This window comes from Rattus rattus, chromosome 2 (assembly GCF_011064425.1).
Source record: "Rattus rattus isolate New Zealand chromosome 2, Rrattus_CSIRO_v1, whole genome shotgun sequence".
NCBI lineage: Eukaryota > Metazoa > Chordata > Mammalia > Rodentia > Muridae > Rattus > Rattus rattus.
In genome coordinates, this window is record NC_046155.1 from 154,569,943 (window position 1) to 154,585,918 (window position 15,976).

The 15,976-nt window shown below is 51.9% G+C and overlaps 1 protein-coding gene across 4 annotated transcripts; it reads left to right on the forward strand.

The window, feature by feature from the left end:
- Positions 1-250: 250 nt before the first annotated feature.
- Cpt1c (carnitine palmitoyltransferase 1C) lies at positions 251-14,861 on the forward strand. 4 transcript variants are annotated; one of them, XM_032893700.1, is made up of 19 exons: positions 258-490; positions 1,195-1,349; positions 1,969-2,108; positions 4,413-4,584; positions 5,092-5,193; positions 5,269-5,406; positions 7,982-8,056; positions 8,198-8,308; positions 8,395-8,479; positions 9,042-9,237; positions 9,343-9,525; positions 10,224-10,329; positions 11,362-11,478; positions 11,910-12,074; positions 12,703-12,837; positions 13,424-13,576; positions 14,087-14,200; positions 14,318-14,410; positions 14,552-14,861. In XM_032893700.1, the coding sequence occupies exons 2-19, from the start codon at positions 1,209-1,211 to the stop codon at positions 14,732-14,734; spliced, it is 2,409 nt and encodes an 802-aa protein (XP_032749591.1). In that variant the 5' UTR covers positions 258-490; positions 1,195-1,208; the 3' UTR covers positions 14,735-14,861. The 4 variants fall into 4 exon arrangements, 3 of the variants coding, with proteins under 3 accessions (XP_032749590.1, XP_032749591.1, XP_032749592.1); XM_032893701.1 differs by having other exon boundaries at positions 8,201-8,308; XR_004386925.1 differs by having other exon boundaries at positions 251-490; positions 7,982-8,308; positions 13,405-13,576.
- Positions 14,862-15,976: the final 1,115 nt, after the last annotated feature.

The window sequence follows — 15,976 nt, forward strand, 5'->3', positions numbered from 1 at the left end:
GAAGCATCTCCCAAGATGTGCTCCAGCAGATATACAGCGACAAGCATGACATGATGCTGTACCTAAAAGAGGGCAGGGAGGGAGGCCAAGGCTGTTCTAGTTTCTTGAACAAACTGAAAAAGGAAAAGAAGCAAAAAAACAAAAAACCCCAAAAAAAACAGGCTTAGGGTAAGAGGGTTGGACGCTAGGACTCCGAAGGGGCGGGGAGAGAATGCGGAGGGATTGGAAAGGGGCAGGGACTGAACGCGGAGGGATCAGAGGAGGCGGGGATAAAACCTAGGACCTGAACACCCAGTTCAGGGAACGAGGAGGTGCCCGCGAGGTGGCTCTGGGTTTCAGGATAACAGCCAAAGACGGTTGATCAGTTCGTGGATTCATTACACGGGGATTGGATGTATGTACAAGGGAAACAGTAGTGGACTCAAAACTGGGGGAAGGAGGTGTATATGGAATTGACCCCAGGAACCGCAGCTGCTTACCTCTGACCGGTGTAAGTACTAGTACCGGGTATAGGAGGGGCTATGGGCCTTGTGTTGGGGCAGACGAGTGGGGCTTCTCCATCACTCGTCCTGGACATGCCTCCGCTTGTCACCAGCATCCCTCGATGCCGGGCATGCGCAGTAGGATGCTTCCTCTTTATCCCTCTCCAGACCCCATGGTGGAAGGGAACCCATATGTGTTTGCCTTGCAATTGGAAATGAACAGTGCCACCGTCGGCAAATGTTCATTTCCCTATGGGTCTAAAAACTAGTACGTTTAAAAAAAAAAAAAAAACCGAAAAAATAGTGTGCTTTATTTGAACTGAGCCTGCATCAATTTCCCTCTCCCATCCCGAATACTGAGCAGTGAATTCTCAGTAATACAGGTCTCAAGGTTGCTCTCCAGCCTTTATGCTTTCAGAGATCCCCAATTAAATGAATTCCTGTCCCAAACAGTGAGCCGCAGAACCCTTCAGGTTCTTGGAGCAGCCTATGCTGAGTCCTGCGGTCCCGCTGTGGGGAGGAAGGGATAGAGTCTGAGAGAGGGGGCTGGGGTCTAGACTTCTCCCGGCCTGGAATCTTCCACCCCACACACACCCGAGAGTAGAAGCAAAGTCTGCATAGGTGGGTCCAAGGGAGAAGGACCAAGTTCTGGACTCGTGGATCTGAGAGGAGGCACGAGGTCCTGAAGAATGACTCTCTGCCTTTCTCCTAGGGGTCCCAGGGAACATGGCTGAGGCACACCAGGCCTCGAGCTTGCTGTCTTCACTCAGTTCCGACGGGGCAGAAGTGGAGCTCAGCTCCTCAGTGTGGCAGGAGATTTACCTCTCTGCCCTACGCTCCTGGAAAAGGCATCTCTGGCGTGTCTGGGTGAGGAGAGCTATTGGCTGATTTCCTTCTGGGGAACCAGGTACCTGCTTCTGGGATTTCTGAAACCCACTTCTGAAGATCTGGGTGTCCAGTCTCAGGCTACTGTTAACTATGGCTTCCTCTGGGATGCTCTGTACTGACCTGACCCGCTCTGCTCCTGACTCACCTCACCCCTGCTGCACTCCCCACGCAGCTCCTCCCCCAACAGCTTCCAGTATAGTCTCCTTATCTTGGATTTATTTATTTGTTTACTTACTGACTGACTTATTGGTGCCAAGGTTCAGAACCCAGGGTTTTGAACAGTCTAGGACAGCTTGAATGAACTCTCACCCCCACCCCCAATACTGGTAGGTTCCAGGAGGCTTCCCTACCACCAAGCCATACCTCCCTCCACTAACTCTCCACAGGGTGGACTCTAGGAAGAGCCTCTCTCCCAGCCTCAGCCCCTCACTGGGGAGTAGACAAAGGCTATACCATGCCCCCAACTCCTTACTAAATACATTCAGTAAAAGGAGCCCTGGGCGCTGCCCGCATCCAAGACCCTGTAAGCTGCTGCAAGTGAGACCGAGCATGTGCTCAGAGGGAACGTAGGACTGAAGATGCCCTTTTCTCAACACAGAATGACTTTCTTGCTGGTGTGGTCCCGGCAACGCCCCTCAGCTGGCTTTTCCTCTTCAGTACAATCCAGCTTGCTTGTCTCCTCCAGCTGGACCCTTCCCTAGGACTGATGGAGAAGATTAAAGAGTTGCTGCCAGACTGGTGAGAACCTTCCTCCTCGAGCCAGTCACAGCCCTAACCCCTACCAAGACACTCTGTGTGCTTTGTCAAAGAAATGTAATTTCTGGGTGTGGCGGTGCATAAGCCTTGAATCCCAGCTGTGGGGAGGCAGAGGCAGGAGAATCTGGTCTATAGTGAGTTCCAGGATAGACATGGATGTTACTCAGACAAACCCTGATTTGGAAAAACAACAACAACAAAAACAAAACAAAACAAGGAAAAAAAAAAAAACCAAAAAACAAAAAATCAAAAATCGAATTTCTGGAGCTTACTTTATGACTGTTAATAGAGGTACAGTCAAAAAGGGAGGGGGTGGGGGAGCTTCATCTCTTTCACTTCATAGCTTCATTTACCTATTTTTGATTTTTTTTAAAGATTTATTTATTTATTATATACAAGTACACTGTAGCTGTCTTCAGATACACTAGAAGAGGGCATCGGATCTCTTTACAGATGGTTGTGAGCCACCATGTGGTTGCTGGGAATTGAACTCATGACCTCTAGAAGAGCAGTCGGGTGCTCTTAACCGCTGAGCCATCTTTCCAGCCCCTATTTTTGATTTTTGAGACAGAGTTTCCCTGTGTAGTTTGTCGGTCCTGGAACTCACTCTGTAGACCAGGCTGGCCTCGGACTCAGAGATCTGCCTGCCTCTGCCTTCCAAGTGCTTGGATTAAAGGAGTGCACCACCATGTCCAACTTTCTTTCTTTCTTTTCTTCCTTCCTTCCTTCCTTCCTTCCTTCCTTCCTTCCTTCCTTCCCTCTTTTGGAGATAGCATCTCTTTCTGTATGTAGCACTAGCTGTAATGGGACTTATGTGGAGAGCATAGCCTCGGACTCACAGAGATCCACCTCCCTCTACCTCCCGAGACCTGAGTGCCACATGAGGTTTTCAGGATTACCAAGCTCTTCTTATACTCAGTTCTGACCTGAGTCAGGGGTCAGGAATGGTGGCTCACCAAGTAAGCATTCATCCCAGCAGAGGCAGGGGTTACATGGGAAGATCCTTTCTCAAAACACAAAACAAGGGTTGGGGATTTAGCTCAGTGGTAGAGCGCTGGCCCTGGGTTCGGTCCTCAGCTCCGGGGAGAAAAAACAAACAAACAACCCCACACACACACAAAACAAAAACAAAAGCAATGTTTCCAGCCAGGTACATGCCTGTAACCCGGCATTTAGGAGGACCAGGCAGAGATGTGCAAGGATGAAGCCGTCCTGGAATACAAACCAAGATCCTGTGTCACACCAAACAGCCAAAGCAAACATTGTCACCTTTATGTAGGGCCTGGAAACCAGGCAGGGATAGGTGTGCTAAGTCCCAGGAGGTAGGCCAGTCTTCCTTGGAAGAAGCAGATTTTCTGGACAAGGCAGAGCCCAGATTAGACAGGGAAACTCCTAGAAGGACATGACTTATTCATGACCCAGTCTAGCGGGGCATCCTACGGAGGAGCTGCAGTGATGTGCCCACAGTCTGAAACCAGGAGCCCATGGTGGGAGGGATTGTGACAAGGCTAAGCTCTGGGCTTCCTCCACCACACCGCACTCATTGGTTTCCCGGTTTGCTTACTTATTATTTTTATTTATTTATTTATTTATTTATTTATTTATTTATTTATTTATTTATTTATTTTCTGGTCTTTCGAGACAAGGTTTCTTAGTGAAGCCCTTGCTGTCCTAGAACTCTGTAGACCAGGCTGGCCTCAAACTCACAGAGTTCGCCTCTGACTCCTGAGTGCCGCCGCGATTAAAGACGGCATGGCTGAAAGTCGTGAATGTATGTATGTATGCATTTCTTTATGGCAGGGTTTCATGTAACCTAGGCTGTCCTCCATTTCACCATGTAGCCAAGGTAGCCAAGGACGGGCTTTAACTCCTCCTCCTGCCTCCCAGGGCTGGTATTTTAGGATCGCCAGCACAGTACTCCCAGCTTATGAATCACACCCAGGGCATTCGCATGCTAGGCAAGCACTCTACCCTGGTGTCCCCTCTGGTCCCAGGAAAGCGATTTTAGGAGCTTGGTGCCTCCACAAGGGTGGTCATGGGCAACAGAGGGACACACCCACTTTATCAGGTAAATATGTCTGTCAAATGTGATTGTCCCCAGTGCGCATCCTGCAGACTCGGTCCACTTAACAGCTTCAGGGGCACCCTTTTTTTTTTTTTTTTTTTTTTTTTTTTTTTTTTTGGAGCTGGGGACCGAACCCAGGGCCTGCGCGCCATAGGGCAAGCGCCTACCACTGAGCTAAATCCCCAACCCCAGGGGCACCCTTTTATTTATTTCTCTCCCAGGGGCGGACAGCACCACCAGCTCCAGGGGCTCCTGGCAGCAGCAGTCTTTGCCTCGTGTTTGTGGGGAACCCTGATCTTCACACTTCATGTGGCTCTGAGGCTCCTGCTGTCCCACCACGGCTGGCTTCTGGAACCTCATGGTACCATGTCCTCACCCACGAAGACCTGGCTGGTATGTGAGGATCTAGACTCCCAGAACAAACGTGTGGCTGTCTCTTTCTGGGTCTGGTCCACCACCACTCCTGTCTCTGTGTTCATAACCCCAGCTTCCCACCCCGTTCTCTCTGGGGCTCTCTGACCATCTCTGTCTTTGGATCTCTGTCGCTTTCTCTCTGGGTTTTTGTCTCCCGCTTTGTCCCCAGTTGTCTCCCTCTTCTCGTGCTGTCTTCCTGTACCCCCTCCACACATTGTACATCATCTCTGTCCTCTGGGTCAGTGCATCCCCCTCCTCCCTCCCCGCCCTCCCTCTCACGGTCACCTCTGTCCTCCCATCCTGTTCTTCACTCTGTCTCTACTTCTCTCCCTTTAATTATCTCCGTCCTCCTTTTCCCCTCCCCCATCCATCATCTTGTCCTCTCTCCTCCATCCAAACCCCCTTCATTTCCTTACTCCCTCTCCCTACATCATCTTCGTCTTCCCCGCTCCTTGCCCCAACTGGGTCCTCTCCTCTGTCCCGCAGGCATTGGTCAGAATCTTTTCGGGGAGGCACCCGAGGCTCTTCAGCTTTCAACGTGCGCTCCCGCGGCAGCCAGTGCCCGGAGCGCATGAGACCGTGCGCAAGGTGGGCGTGTCCTGGGGCGGGGCGGTCTCGGGCAGGCGGCGGGGCCCTGACGCTCCTGTCCTTGTTTGCTTGTAGTACCTAGAGTCCGTGCGCCCTGTGCTCCGAGACGACGCTTTCGACAGCGTTGTGGCGCTGGCAAACGACTTCCTGAGGTTGCAGGCGCCACGACTCCAGCTCTATTTGCAACTCAAGTCCTGGTGCGCTTCCAACTACGTGAGTTCGGGGCCCAGCCCGGCCCTGCAGTGATTGGCCCACCCGTCCTGTGGTGATTGGCCCGCCCTAACCATGCCCCTACCACGATTGGCCTGTCCAAGTGATTGGCCTGCCCCAGCCCTGCTTGTGACTTGCAGGATAATGGAATTTCAGTAAGTAGCCCCTCCTCTGTACTCAGCCCCTCCCTGTTGTCACCCAAATTGCAATAACTTCAGGATCCTCTATCTGAGCTTGAGTCACACTACTTGTGTTAGGACCAGAATTCCAACATGAATCCGTCCACCATTTCCAGCTCGCGGACGGCTTCCTAGATGGGTGGTGGTTAGCTAGTTTGGGAGCTAGGCCCATGGCTGCACTTTTGAGTTGAGCTCCTTAAGAAACTGAGGTACAGGGGTTGGGGATTTAGCTCAGTGGTAGAGCGCTTGCCTAGCAAACGTCAAGGCCCTGGGTTCGGTCCCCATCTCCGAAAAAAAAGAAAAAAGAAACTGAGGTATAGAATGAGTCACACGAATTAGGAATGCCAGCCTTGGCTAACGTAGGAAACTGGAGAAGGGTGACAGGCAACGGGCATTTGAGAGGTGGTGAAGAAGCAAGATGGAGCTATAAATATCTCAGAGGTAGGCAGAGAGCCTGAATGTGAACTGAACTTGTCCAGTTAGCAGGACTTAGGAGAAGTGGAAGAGGCAAATGTAAACAAATATGGAAAGGGGGCTTCACTTTGGTCAGAACACAGGCGTGCAAGGATGGGAAAGCTCGAGCGATAGGTTTTCCCAGGAATGTAGTAGGGAGCTGGAAAGATTTAGAACAGGACAGGGCGTGTAGGAAGGCCTGGAGATGGAAGGTTAGAGAGGAAGCTGAGGATAGCAGCAGCCAGCAGACACTTAAATTATTAATGCAAGCATTGGGCTTGCCTGGGGCTGGTAGCACATGGTTTTAACAGAGGCAGGAAAAGGAAAGAGGGTCTGGGGTGGGGCACCCCAGGTTAGTGTTAAGTGCCTTCAAGGGTTGGAGAAAACCAGACAGACTTTAGTGATCTACTTTTTTTTTTTTTTTTTTTTTTTTTTAAGATTTATTTTATTTATATGAGTACAATTTTCAGACACACCACAAGAGGGCATCAGATCCCATTACAGATGGTTGTGAGCCACCATGTGGTTGCTGGGAATTGAACTCAGGACCTATGGAAGAGCAGTCAGTGCTCTTAACCACTGAGCCATCTCTCCAGCCCTAGTAGTCTACTTTTGTTCCTTTTTTCTGCATGCTCTTAGGGCCCGATTCTGCCTTTTTTTTTTTTTTTTTTTTTTTTGTTTGTTTGTTTGTTTGTTTTTTTTTTTTTTTTTTTGGAGCTGGGGCCAAACCCAGGGCCCCCTTGGCAAGCGCTCTACCAATGAGCTAAATCCCCAACCCCCCACCCCGATTCTGCCCTTTTAAAAGTATATGCAGGGACCTGGGTTTGATTTCCAGGACCCACACGGTGGTTCAGAAGCCTCTGTAATTTCAGTTCCAAAGGATCTGATTCCTTCTTCTGGCCTTGGGGTGCTGTCGGTACACAGACATTCATGCACGAGAAACACCCAAGCACATAAACAATCTTAACCTTGGGGAATGGCCCAGTTGGAAGAAACACCACACCCAGTATGTGGTAGGCAAGCCCTCCAGCAAGCAAGAGATACCCAGAGCCCTCAGAACTGTGTGTTGATGCTCATCGTGTTCATAAATGTGTACCTTACTGTTTTGTGTCTGTGTGTGTAATGTGTGTGTGTGTGTTCATGCAGGTGTGCATCCATGTTCAAATGTACACATACACAAATATGTGTGTGCATGAGCGTGCAGTGCAGAGGTCCTCGGGGCACCCTATAGTTGTGTTTTGTTTGTTTGTTTGAAGATACTTCTTTTTGTTTTTACTTTGTGTGTATAGGTGATTGCATGTTTGTATATGTAGATGTGTTACATACGTGCATTACCCACGGAAGCCAGAAGAGGGTAGAGGATCGGATGGATCCCCTGTAGCTGGAGTTATATGCAGTTGTGAACTGCATGTGGGTGTTGGGAACAAACCCAGGTCCACGACAAGAGCAGCTCTTAACTCCTGAGCCGTCTCCCCAGCTCCATCTAGTTTTTTGAAACAGGGTCCCTCACTGAGACGTGGGGTGTGCTGATTGGGTAGGGCGTCTGGCCAGCAGGCCCCAGCAATTCTCCCTTCCTCCACAGCACTGAGATTATGAGTGTGACCCACAACACCTGGCTTTTCTCTGGGCCCTGAGGATCTGACTGGGGTGCTCATGCTTGCAAGGCAAGCACTTGCCCACTGAGCCATCTCCCCGGTGCCTTTACTCTCTAGTTAATGGTTATGTAATATTCCATAACTTGAGGGTAGCAGGTATTAATGAACTAATCCTTCGTCCTCGACGGACTTACAGGTTATTGCTGGTTGTTAACCAGAACCAATCCCCCCCCCCCCCAAGATCCTTTCTGCCCATGTGACACAGGAACGTCTGCAGGCTCCCTGGTCACACCATCCTTCTCCCTCAGGGTCTCAGCCACCCGAGCTGAGCCTCTCCGATTCTCCTCGCAGGTCAGCGACTGGTGGGAAGAGTTTGTGTACCTGCGTTCTCGAGGCTCGCTGGTTAATAGCACCTACTACATGATGGTGAGGAGGGAGAGGCAGGCAGGGGCTGGCAGGGGCCTTGTGGCCTTGGCGACCCATGACAGTGCAGAGCGCTGGCTGGGGCCCCCATCAGGGACAAGCATGGCCTCAGTATATTTTGTATTCCCTCCCTTTGCCACCAAGCAGGATTTTCTGTATGTCACCCCCACACCACTGCAGGCAGCCCGTGCGGGCAATGCCGTGCATACCCTGCTCCTGTATCGCCACCTTCTGAACCGGCAGGAGATCCCACCGGTAAGGCAGATCCCGTGGCTTGGGGATGGAGGTACAGGGAGCTGCAGAGGGCCGAGCCTGGCTCAGGAGCCCCTGGCCTCCTGCAGACCTTGCTGATGGGGATGCGACCCTTGTGCTCCGCCCAGTACGAGAGGATGTTCAACACTACACGGATTCCAGGGGTGGAAAAAGGTGAGGATAACCCCCTACTCAGTCCTCGTCCCTTCCTGCACTGGGCAGAGGGCAAGAGCAGGTCTCTAGCCAGTCTGTGTGGGTCTCTCCCCTGATTGTGATGCTTCCTCTGTGGCCTCAGGAAATCATTGTCCCCTCTGAGCCTTAGCTTCTTCAACAGTGAAACATTGGTATCTGAGTTGACGTAAAATTAAAGATAGCTTAAGGTGGAGCAAGCCAGGAAGCCTCTCATTTTGTGTGAGTACCCCGTAGCTGCCTTCAGACAGGGCAAAAGAGGGCAGCTGATCCCTTGGCTGCGAGCCACCAAGTTGTTGCTGGGAATTAACCTCAGGACCTCTGGAAGTGCTCCTAAACACTGAGCCATCTCTCCACCCCAATTTTTAGCATTTTTATTAACATTATTTATTTAATGTATATTGAGTATATATAATATAATGTATAATGAGTACACCATAGCTGTCTTCAGACACACCAGAAGAGGGCGCCAGATCGCATTGTAGATGGCTGTGGATCTTATAATGTAGCCTCGTTCCACCTTCGTGTTCTCCCCATACTCTTCCAGACTACCTTTGTCACCTCCAAGACAGCCAACATGTGGCTGTCTTCCACCAGGGCAGATTCTTCCGTGTAGAGACCCACTCTTCCAATGGCCTGCTGTCCCCACGGGCCCTGGAACAGCAGTTCCAGGACATCCTGGACGACCCCTCCCCAGCCTGTCCCCTTGAGGAACATCTAGCTGCTTTGACTGCCGCTCCCAGGTGAGGGTCGGTTACCTGTGGTTGCAAGGGGCAAGCAGGGCTCCGGGGAACAGGCTGGGCAGGGTAGAGGGGCCAGCTGGGTTCAGGCCTATCCCACTCGGACAGGAGTATGTGGGCCCAGGTACGTGAGTCTGTGAAGACCCATGCGGCCACTGCCTTGGAGACTGTGGAAGGGGCTGCCTTCTTTGTGTCCCTGGATTCTGAGCCCGCGGGACTGACCAGAGAGAACCCCGCAGCTTCCCTAGACACCTATGCCCACAGTCTGCTGACTGGCCAAGGCCATGACCGGTGAGTCGACCCCCCTACAATACCACCCACACGCTTTTGGAGAACTAGGGCTTCTCCACAGGAGACAGCCAGACCCCACACCTCAGCAGCTAGATCCAGAGCTCACCTATATCTTACAACCCCCAAAACAGTTCATTAGAAGTAAGAGACCGCTAACCCAGAGAACTGATCTGCTCAAGACCCCAGACTCTGATCGCCCGATACTCATTTTGTGTCAGCAAACCTAGCTAGTTGAGCCCAGCAGAAATTCGTTGAGTTTCAGCAGCTGTATAGATTCTACAGCCTGAACAGAGCAGAGTTTCACTAACTGATACTCCACCTTTGTACTTCTAGTTACTGCTCAAGATCAACTGCTCCACTGAGCTGTGGTCGCTTTAGGGAGTGAGGCCCCGTGATGGAGGATTATTTAGCTATAACAACAGACCCAAGATGGAGGGTCTCTTCCCAGCACCCCCAGAGCTGACTTCCGAGAAAAATAAAACCAAAAAAAGCAGTTCCCTAAATCTGACACCCATGTGTCTGAAGTCAGCTCTGATCAGCAGCACTCCCAGAGGCCCCCTGGGCTGGCACACCCCCCGCCCCCCGCTGATTCCCCTGCCCCATCCTGACCCAGAAGCACACCCCCACACTGGAATTCCCATGGGTGCTCACATTCTCCTCCCTGGCTCTCTGGAGACCCACCCAAACTTTTTCTGCAGTTGGTTTGACAAATCCTTCACCCTCATCGTCTTCTCCAACGGGAAGCTGGGCCTCAGCGTGGAGCACTCATGGGCTGACTGCCCTGTCGCGGGACATTTATGGGAGGTGAGGTGCGCTTGGGACCCTGTCCAAAGACTAACCCTGAAGGACCTTAGAATAGAGACATACAGAATCAGAGAAGAGCCCAGCAGAGAATGGGGCTTGCTGGGATGACCTGCCTGGGGTGGGTGTATCACTGAGGCTCAAAGAAAGGAAAGTGACTTTCAAGGGTCACACAGAAAGAAGGCACAGTGACAGCCAACCTAGAGCCTGTAACCTGTAACACCACCCCCACCCCCACCCAAGCACATGCAAAGAGAGAGCGAGACAGACAGACAGACACACACACACATACACGGGATGCTCTAACACAGACTCTCACAGGATATAGCACGCATGCACACTCATGCACATACACATACACTTACACTGGCACACACACACACAGAGTGTTGTAGCACACACATCTGTAATCTAAATACTTGGAAGGCAGGAGGCTTTTAGTTAGAGGCCAACCTGGGCTATAGGCCAGCCTGGGCTAAAGACCAGCCAGTCTATTGCAAAAGGAAACAAAGCTGGCTTTGGGCTCAACTAGTGGACTTGTGCAGTCCTGGGTTTTATCCCCAGCAGCATGTAAGATGGCCGTGGTACTGCTGCCTGTCGTGTTCCAGCACATAGGAGGTGGAGGCGAGGGGTTGGGGATTTAGCTCAGTGGTAGAGCACTTGCCTAGCAAGCACAAGGCCCTGTTGGGTCCCCAGCTCTGAAAAAAAAAAAAAAAAAAAAAAAAAAAAAAAAAAAAAAAAAAAAAAGGAGGTGGAGGCGAGAAGATCAGAAGTCCAGAATCACTGTCAACTATACAGTAAATTCCAGGCTAGCCTGGACTACATTAGCCCCTGTTTTAAAATGAAACCAAAATGGGTTATGAGGCAGCTGAGAGAGGTGAGAAACGTGAGCCCGGGTACGTGCTCAGTGGGAACCTAGAACATCCCACCACATTGGGTTCTGCGGCTCAGACTCAGCCACACGGGGCCCTACTACAGCTGTCTCCACGGTGGCTTCGGTCCAGAAGAGGAAACAAATGACACTTTCGTCCCCAGTTCACCCTGGCCACAGAGTGCTTCCAGTTGGGATACGCCACAGACGGCCACTGTAAGGGGTACACCGACCCTGCCCTGCCGAAGCCCCAGCGCCTGCAGTGGGACCTTCCAGAGCAGGTAAGACTGGGCTCTGGGACTCCCCTTTAAGTCCCATGCCTCACCCTGAAGTCATCCCTGTGCCAATTTCCATATCACACCAAACGTACCCACTGCCTAGAGTCCCATAGCATCCCCAACACCTCTTCTCTTACTCACCTCCATTCCCTGCATCTTGTCTCTCAGGTGGACCTGTCCCAGTAACCGTAGCCCTGTCCAGCTCCATGCCTGGTCCCTTCAAACCTCTTCAAGCTTGCTTGCATCTCAGTCCTTCATCTAAATTGAACCGCACTCCCTCACTTGTCCTCACCCTATCGTAACCTCTTCCTTTCCCTTCTGCCCCACCCCACCTAATTGCATCTTTGCCCCCCACCCCTCCCAGACCCTTGCCTGAGCTCTGCCACTACAATGCATGTTAACAGCAGACATTCTCCCACCTCCTTCTCTGGCAGATCCAGCCGTCCATCTCTCTGGCCCTGAGGGGAGCCAAGACCTTGTCTGGCAATATTGACTGCCATGTCTTCCCCTTCTTCCACTTCGGCAAGAGCTTCATCAAACGCTGTCATGTCTCTTCAGACAGTTTCATCCAGCTGGTCCTGCAGCTGGCCCACTTCAGGGTCAGTGCCTGCTCCCTCAGAGTCTCCAGCGCCCGCCTCTTCACCTACCTCCTCAGGGTCTCTTTCTTGTCTTGTGACACTATGGGTCATCTGCTCATCCATTTTATGGGTCACTCATTGTTTAAGATAAACCTTTAAGGGACTTGTAGGGGATTGTAGGGTGTGTGCAGGGTCTCACTGTGTATCCCTGGCTGACCTAAACTCAAGAGAGATCCACCTGCCTCTACCTTCCAAGTGCTAGGACTAAAGACATGGACAGCCAAGCCCGGTAGGTCAGTCATCTTTTTTTTTTTTTTTTTTTGGTTTTTTTTTTGGGGGCTGGGGACCGACCCCAGGGCCTTGCGCTTCCTGGGCAACCGCCCTCCCACTGAGCTAAATCCCCAACCCCAGGTCAGTCATCTTAACATAGGTTGGCCATCTTGTTGTGAATCAGCCATTTTATTCTGGGTCATTCATCCTGTGTGGGTCAGCCATCTTGTTGTGGGTCAGCCATCTCGCGAGTCTGTTGTTGTGTTGTGGGTTTGCCATCTTGGTTTCCTTAGTTTTAAGCAGAATGAGGTTGGTCTCCATCAGGACTACAAAGACATCCCAAGGCTAGCTGACAGGTTCCTCTTCTCCTTTCCCCCAGGACAGGGGTCAATTCTGCCTGACTTATGAATCAGCCATGACCCGACTGTTTCTGGAAGGCAGGACGGAGACAGTGAGGTCTTGCACTAGAGAGGCCTGCCAATTTGTGAGAGCCATGGAAAACAAGGAGAGGACAGTGAGTGTTGGCCTCATGGAGGTTTCCATCGTGGCCAGGATCTGGGAGGGGCATCCACAACAAGGGACCAACCAGCTCTGACCATGGGATTCAAAATGAAGGATTATCATAGACTAGGAGAATGTGTTCCCGGCTTTAGTGGGGACGACACACAGTACTGGGGAGCACTTTGCAGAAAGTGCTGCTTCTACTCTGTTGCTTTCCTCACTTCAGCCACTGTGACACTGTGCAACCATGACCTTCGTCTACATCATACCTCAAATTATTTATAGCCTCTGCTCTAAACAATTCTGCCGTCCCCTCCCTCCACTCCCGTTTGCAAACCTTTCATCTCTCTCACCTGTGAGATGCTGTGGCTTACTAGAGGACCTAAAGGTCCTAATGTCAGGCACAGAGCATTCCTAGCTGTGTGACCCTGGACAAGTTACTTCCTCTCTCTGAACCCATTTCCTCTCTGCAAAGTGGGAAAGACATCCCTACCTTGTAGGCATCTTGGAAGCTGACTTGAGACCAGATATAATCCAGATCCTCAAAGTAAGCCCACTTCCTGTTTTTCCATGACCTTTGACTGCCCTGGGGGACCTAGGACCAACAGTGCCTTGCCCTGTTCCGGGTAGCCGTGGACAAGCACCAGGCCCTGCTGAAGGCAGCAATGAGTGGGCAAGGGATCGACCGTCACCTCTTCGCACTGTACATCATGTCCCGGCTTCTCCACATGCAGTCGCCCTTCCTGACCCAGGTCAGGAAAATGGGTAGGAGGAGAAGGAAGCCAGGAGGGTGCTGAAACGGCCAAGCCAAGTCTGGGGTCAGGGTGCTGAGAGGGGAAAGGGGTTCAGCAGTAGAGCATCAGTCTAGAATCCCCCACTGGAGGTCTAAGGGCTTGGCTGGGTGGTATTGCCCCCGCCTGGCGTGCTACAGGATGGGCTGGGTGGTGGTGGTGGCGGCCCAGGCCTTTAATCCCAGCCTTCGGGAAACAGAGACAGGCAGATTTCTGAGTTCAAAGTCAGCCTGGCATCCTGGTCTAGAGAGGTCCAGGGTAGCTAGAGCTACACAGAGACCCTGGGGGTGGCGGGGTGGGGCAGAAAGAGCAGAGTGGAAAGGAAAGCATGGGAAAGGGGTGTGGTTAGTTGGGAGGGGGCATGGTCAGAGGAAAGCCACTGATTTTGGAGGGATTGGCATAGGAGGAGGTCAGGCTTGCAGTGAAGGAAAGGAATTCTTTTCTGCTCATGAGACCGCCTGCTACCCTCAGGTCCAGTCGCAGCAATGGCTTCTGTCTACCAGCCAGATCCCTGTGCAGCAGGCACACCTGTTCGATGTCCACAATTACCCGGATTATGTTTCCTCTGGAGGTGGATTTGGGCCTGTGAGTGAACTGGATTGGGTCCAGCCTCTGGACATCTGGGGAGGGAGCGGTGGGGACTCGTGCCCTGCGGGCGTGGAGGACAGGCTGGTATCGGCTGGCTTCACTCTTCCTCTCCAGGCCCATGACCATGGGTATGGCGTCTCCTACATCTTCATGGGGGAAAACGCAATCACCTTCCACATCTCCAGCAAGCAATCAAGCACAGAAACAGTAAGAGGAACTTGAGTGCCTTCCTCCTCTCTCTCTAAATTCTGGGACTGAGCCCTTCAGACCCCAGGGGTCCCTGATCTAGCCTCCTCCCTCAGACCTGTCTCCCAGGGCTCCCCTAGCTCCTCTTTTGCTTCTCTGCAGGACTCACACCGGCTGGGGCAGCACATTGAAGATGCCCTGTTGGATGTAGCCTCCCTGTTCCAGGCTGGACAGCAATTCAAGCGCCAGTTCACAGGGCTCGGGGAGAGTTCATGTTGGAAATACAGCAATCTCTCCTGTAAGACTGTGGACCCCAATATCCCCAAATCCTCCACCAACTTGTGAGCCCCTCAGCAGGGAGCTGGTCTCCCTCAGGAAGGAGGGCATTGCTCCCAGGACTTGGCTGGCGCAGACAGGGGTATTGGGGATCCCCACACCCTCCTGGTAATAAAGATGGGAGTTGGATGCAGTATCCACTGTACTCTTCTGCGAGGCATGGGTGGAGTGGGGGGATGGGGCACCCCTTTCACCCCAACTTGGCTTCCCAGTTGTCTTCACCTTAACCACAGCCCACACCACCACTTGAGCAGGCTCCATTTCAACTCCCTGGCCAGACCAGATCAGCTCCTCACACTCAATGAGCCCCGTGCCTGTCACCCAACACTAAAGGCCCATCAGACCATCTCCAAACTAAAGTCTGAACAGCCATTCTTTCCTTCAGAGAGAAAGGATTGAGGCAGGGTGTCCTGTAGCTCAGGCAGGCTGCTCTTGACCCTCCTGTGTCTGCCTCCCAGGTGCTGGCTGTACCACTGTATCCTACTATTGAAAACTAACTCAAGAGGTAGGAGGATGCTGAGTTCTGGGCTAGCCTGAGCTACATAGCAAGGTCCAATCCTGAAGTGTGCATGGGGGGCTTGGCAGGGAGATCTCTGAGTTCGAAGCTAGCCTCATCTGGCCTCACACAGTGAGTTCCAGAACTAGAGAAACCAAAGCAAACCAGAACCAAAACCAGTGACAGGGCTTTCCTCTTAATCAAATGCCTCTGAGAATTAGTGGGTCATCATTTTACCAGCCTCATCTGCAAAATGGGGTGAAGGACTCTTCCAGGACTTGGAAGACTGAGGGCCAGCAAAACTGCAGGACTGTCTGTCACACAGCCTTCAGGACATAATCTCTTCTTCTTCTGCTCTTCTTCCTCCCTCCTCTGTCTTTTCTTTTCCCCCTTTCCCCCTCTTCCCTTTCTCTTGGTTTAAAGTTCGTTTACTTTATGTGGATCAGTGCTTTGTGTGCACTCTGTGCAGTGTACATTCGGTGCCAGCAGAGGGCGGCAGATCCCCTCTAACTGGAGTATTGTGAGCAGGCACGTGGCTGTTTGGAACCTGGGTCCTTTGAAGAGCAGAGCTCTTAACCACTGAACCATCTCTCCAGCCCCTTTGTTCTCTTGAGGCAGAGCCTCATGAAGCACAGGCTAGCTTGGGGTTTCCTGTGTAGTCAAGGCTGGCGTTGACAGGTGCATCCTGGGAGGTGGGAAGTCAGCTCAGAACTTCAAGCCAGCTCAGCAAGTGCTCTACAGTGTGAGCTGTATGC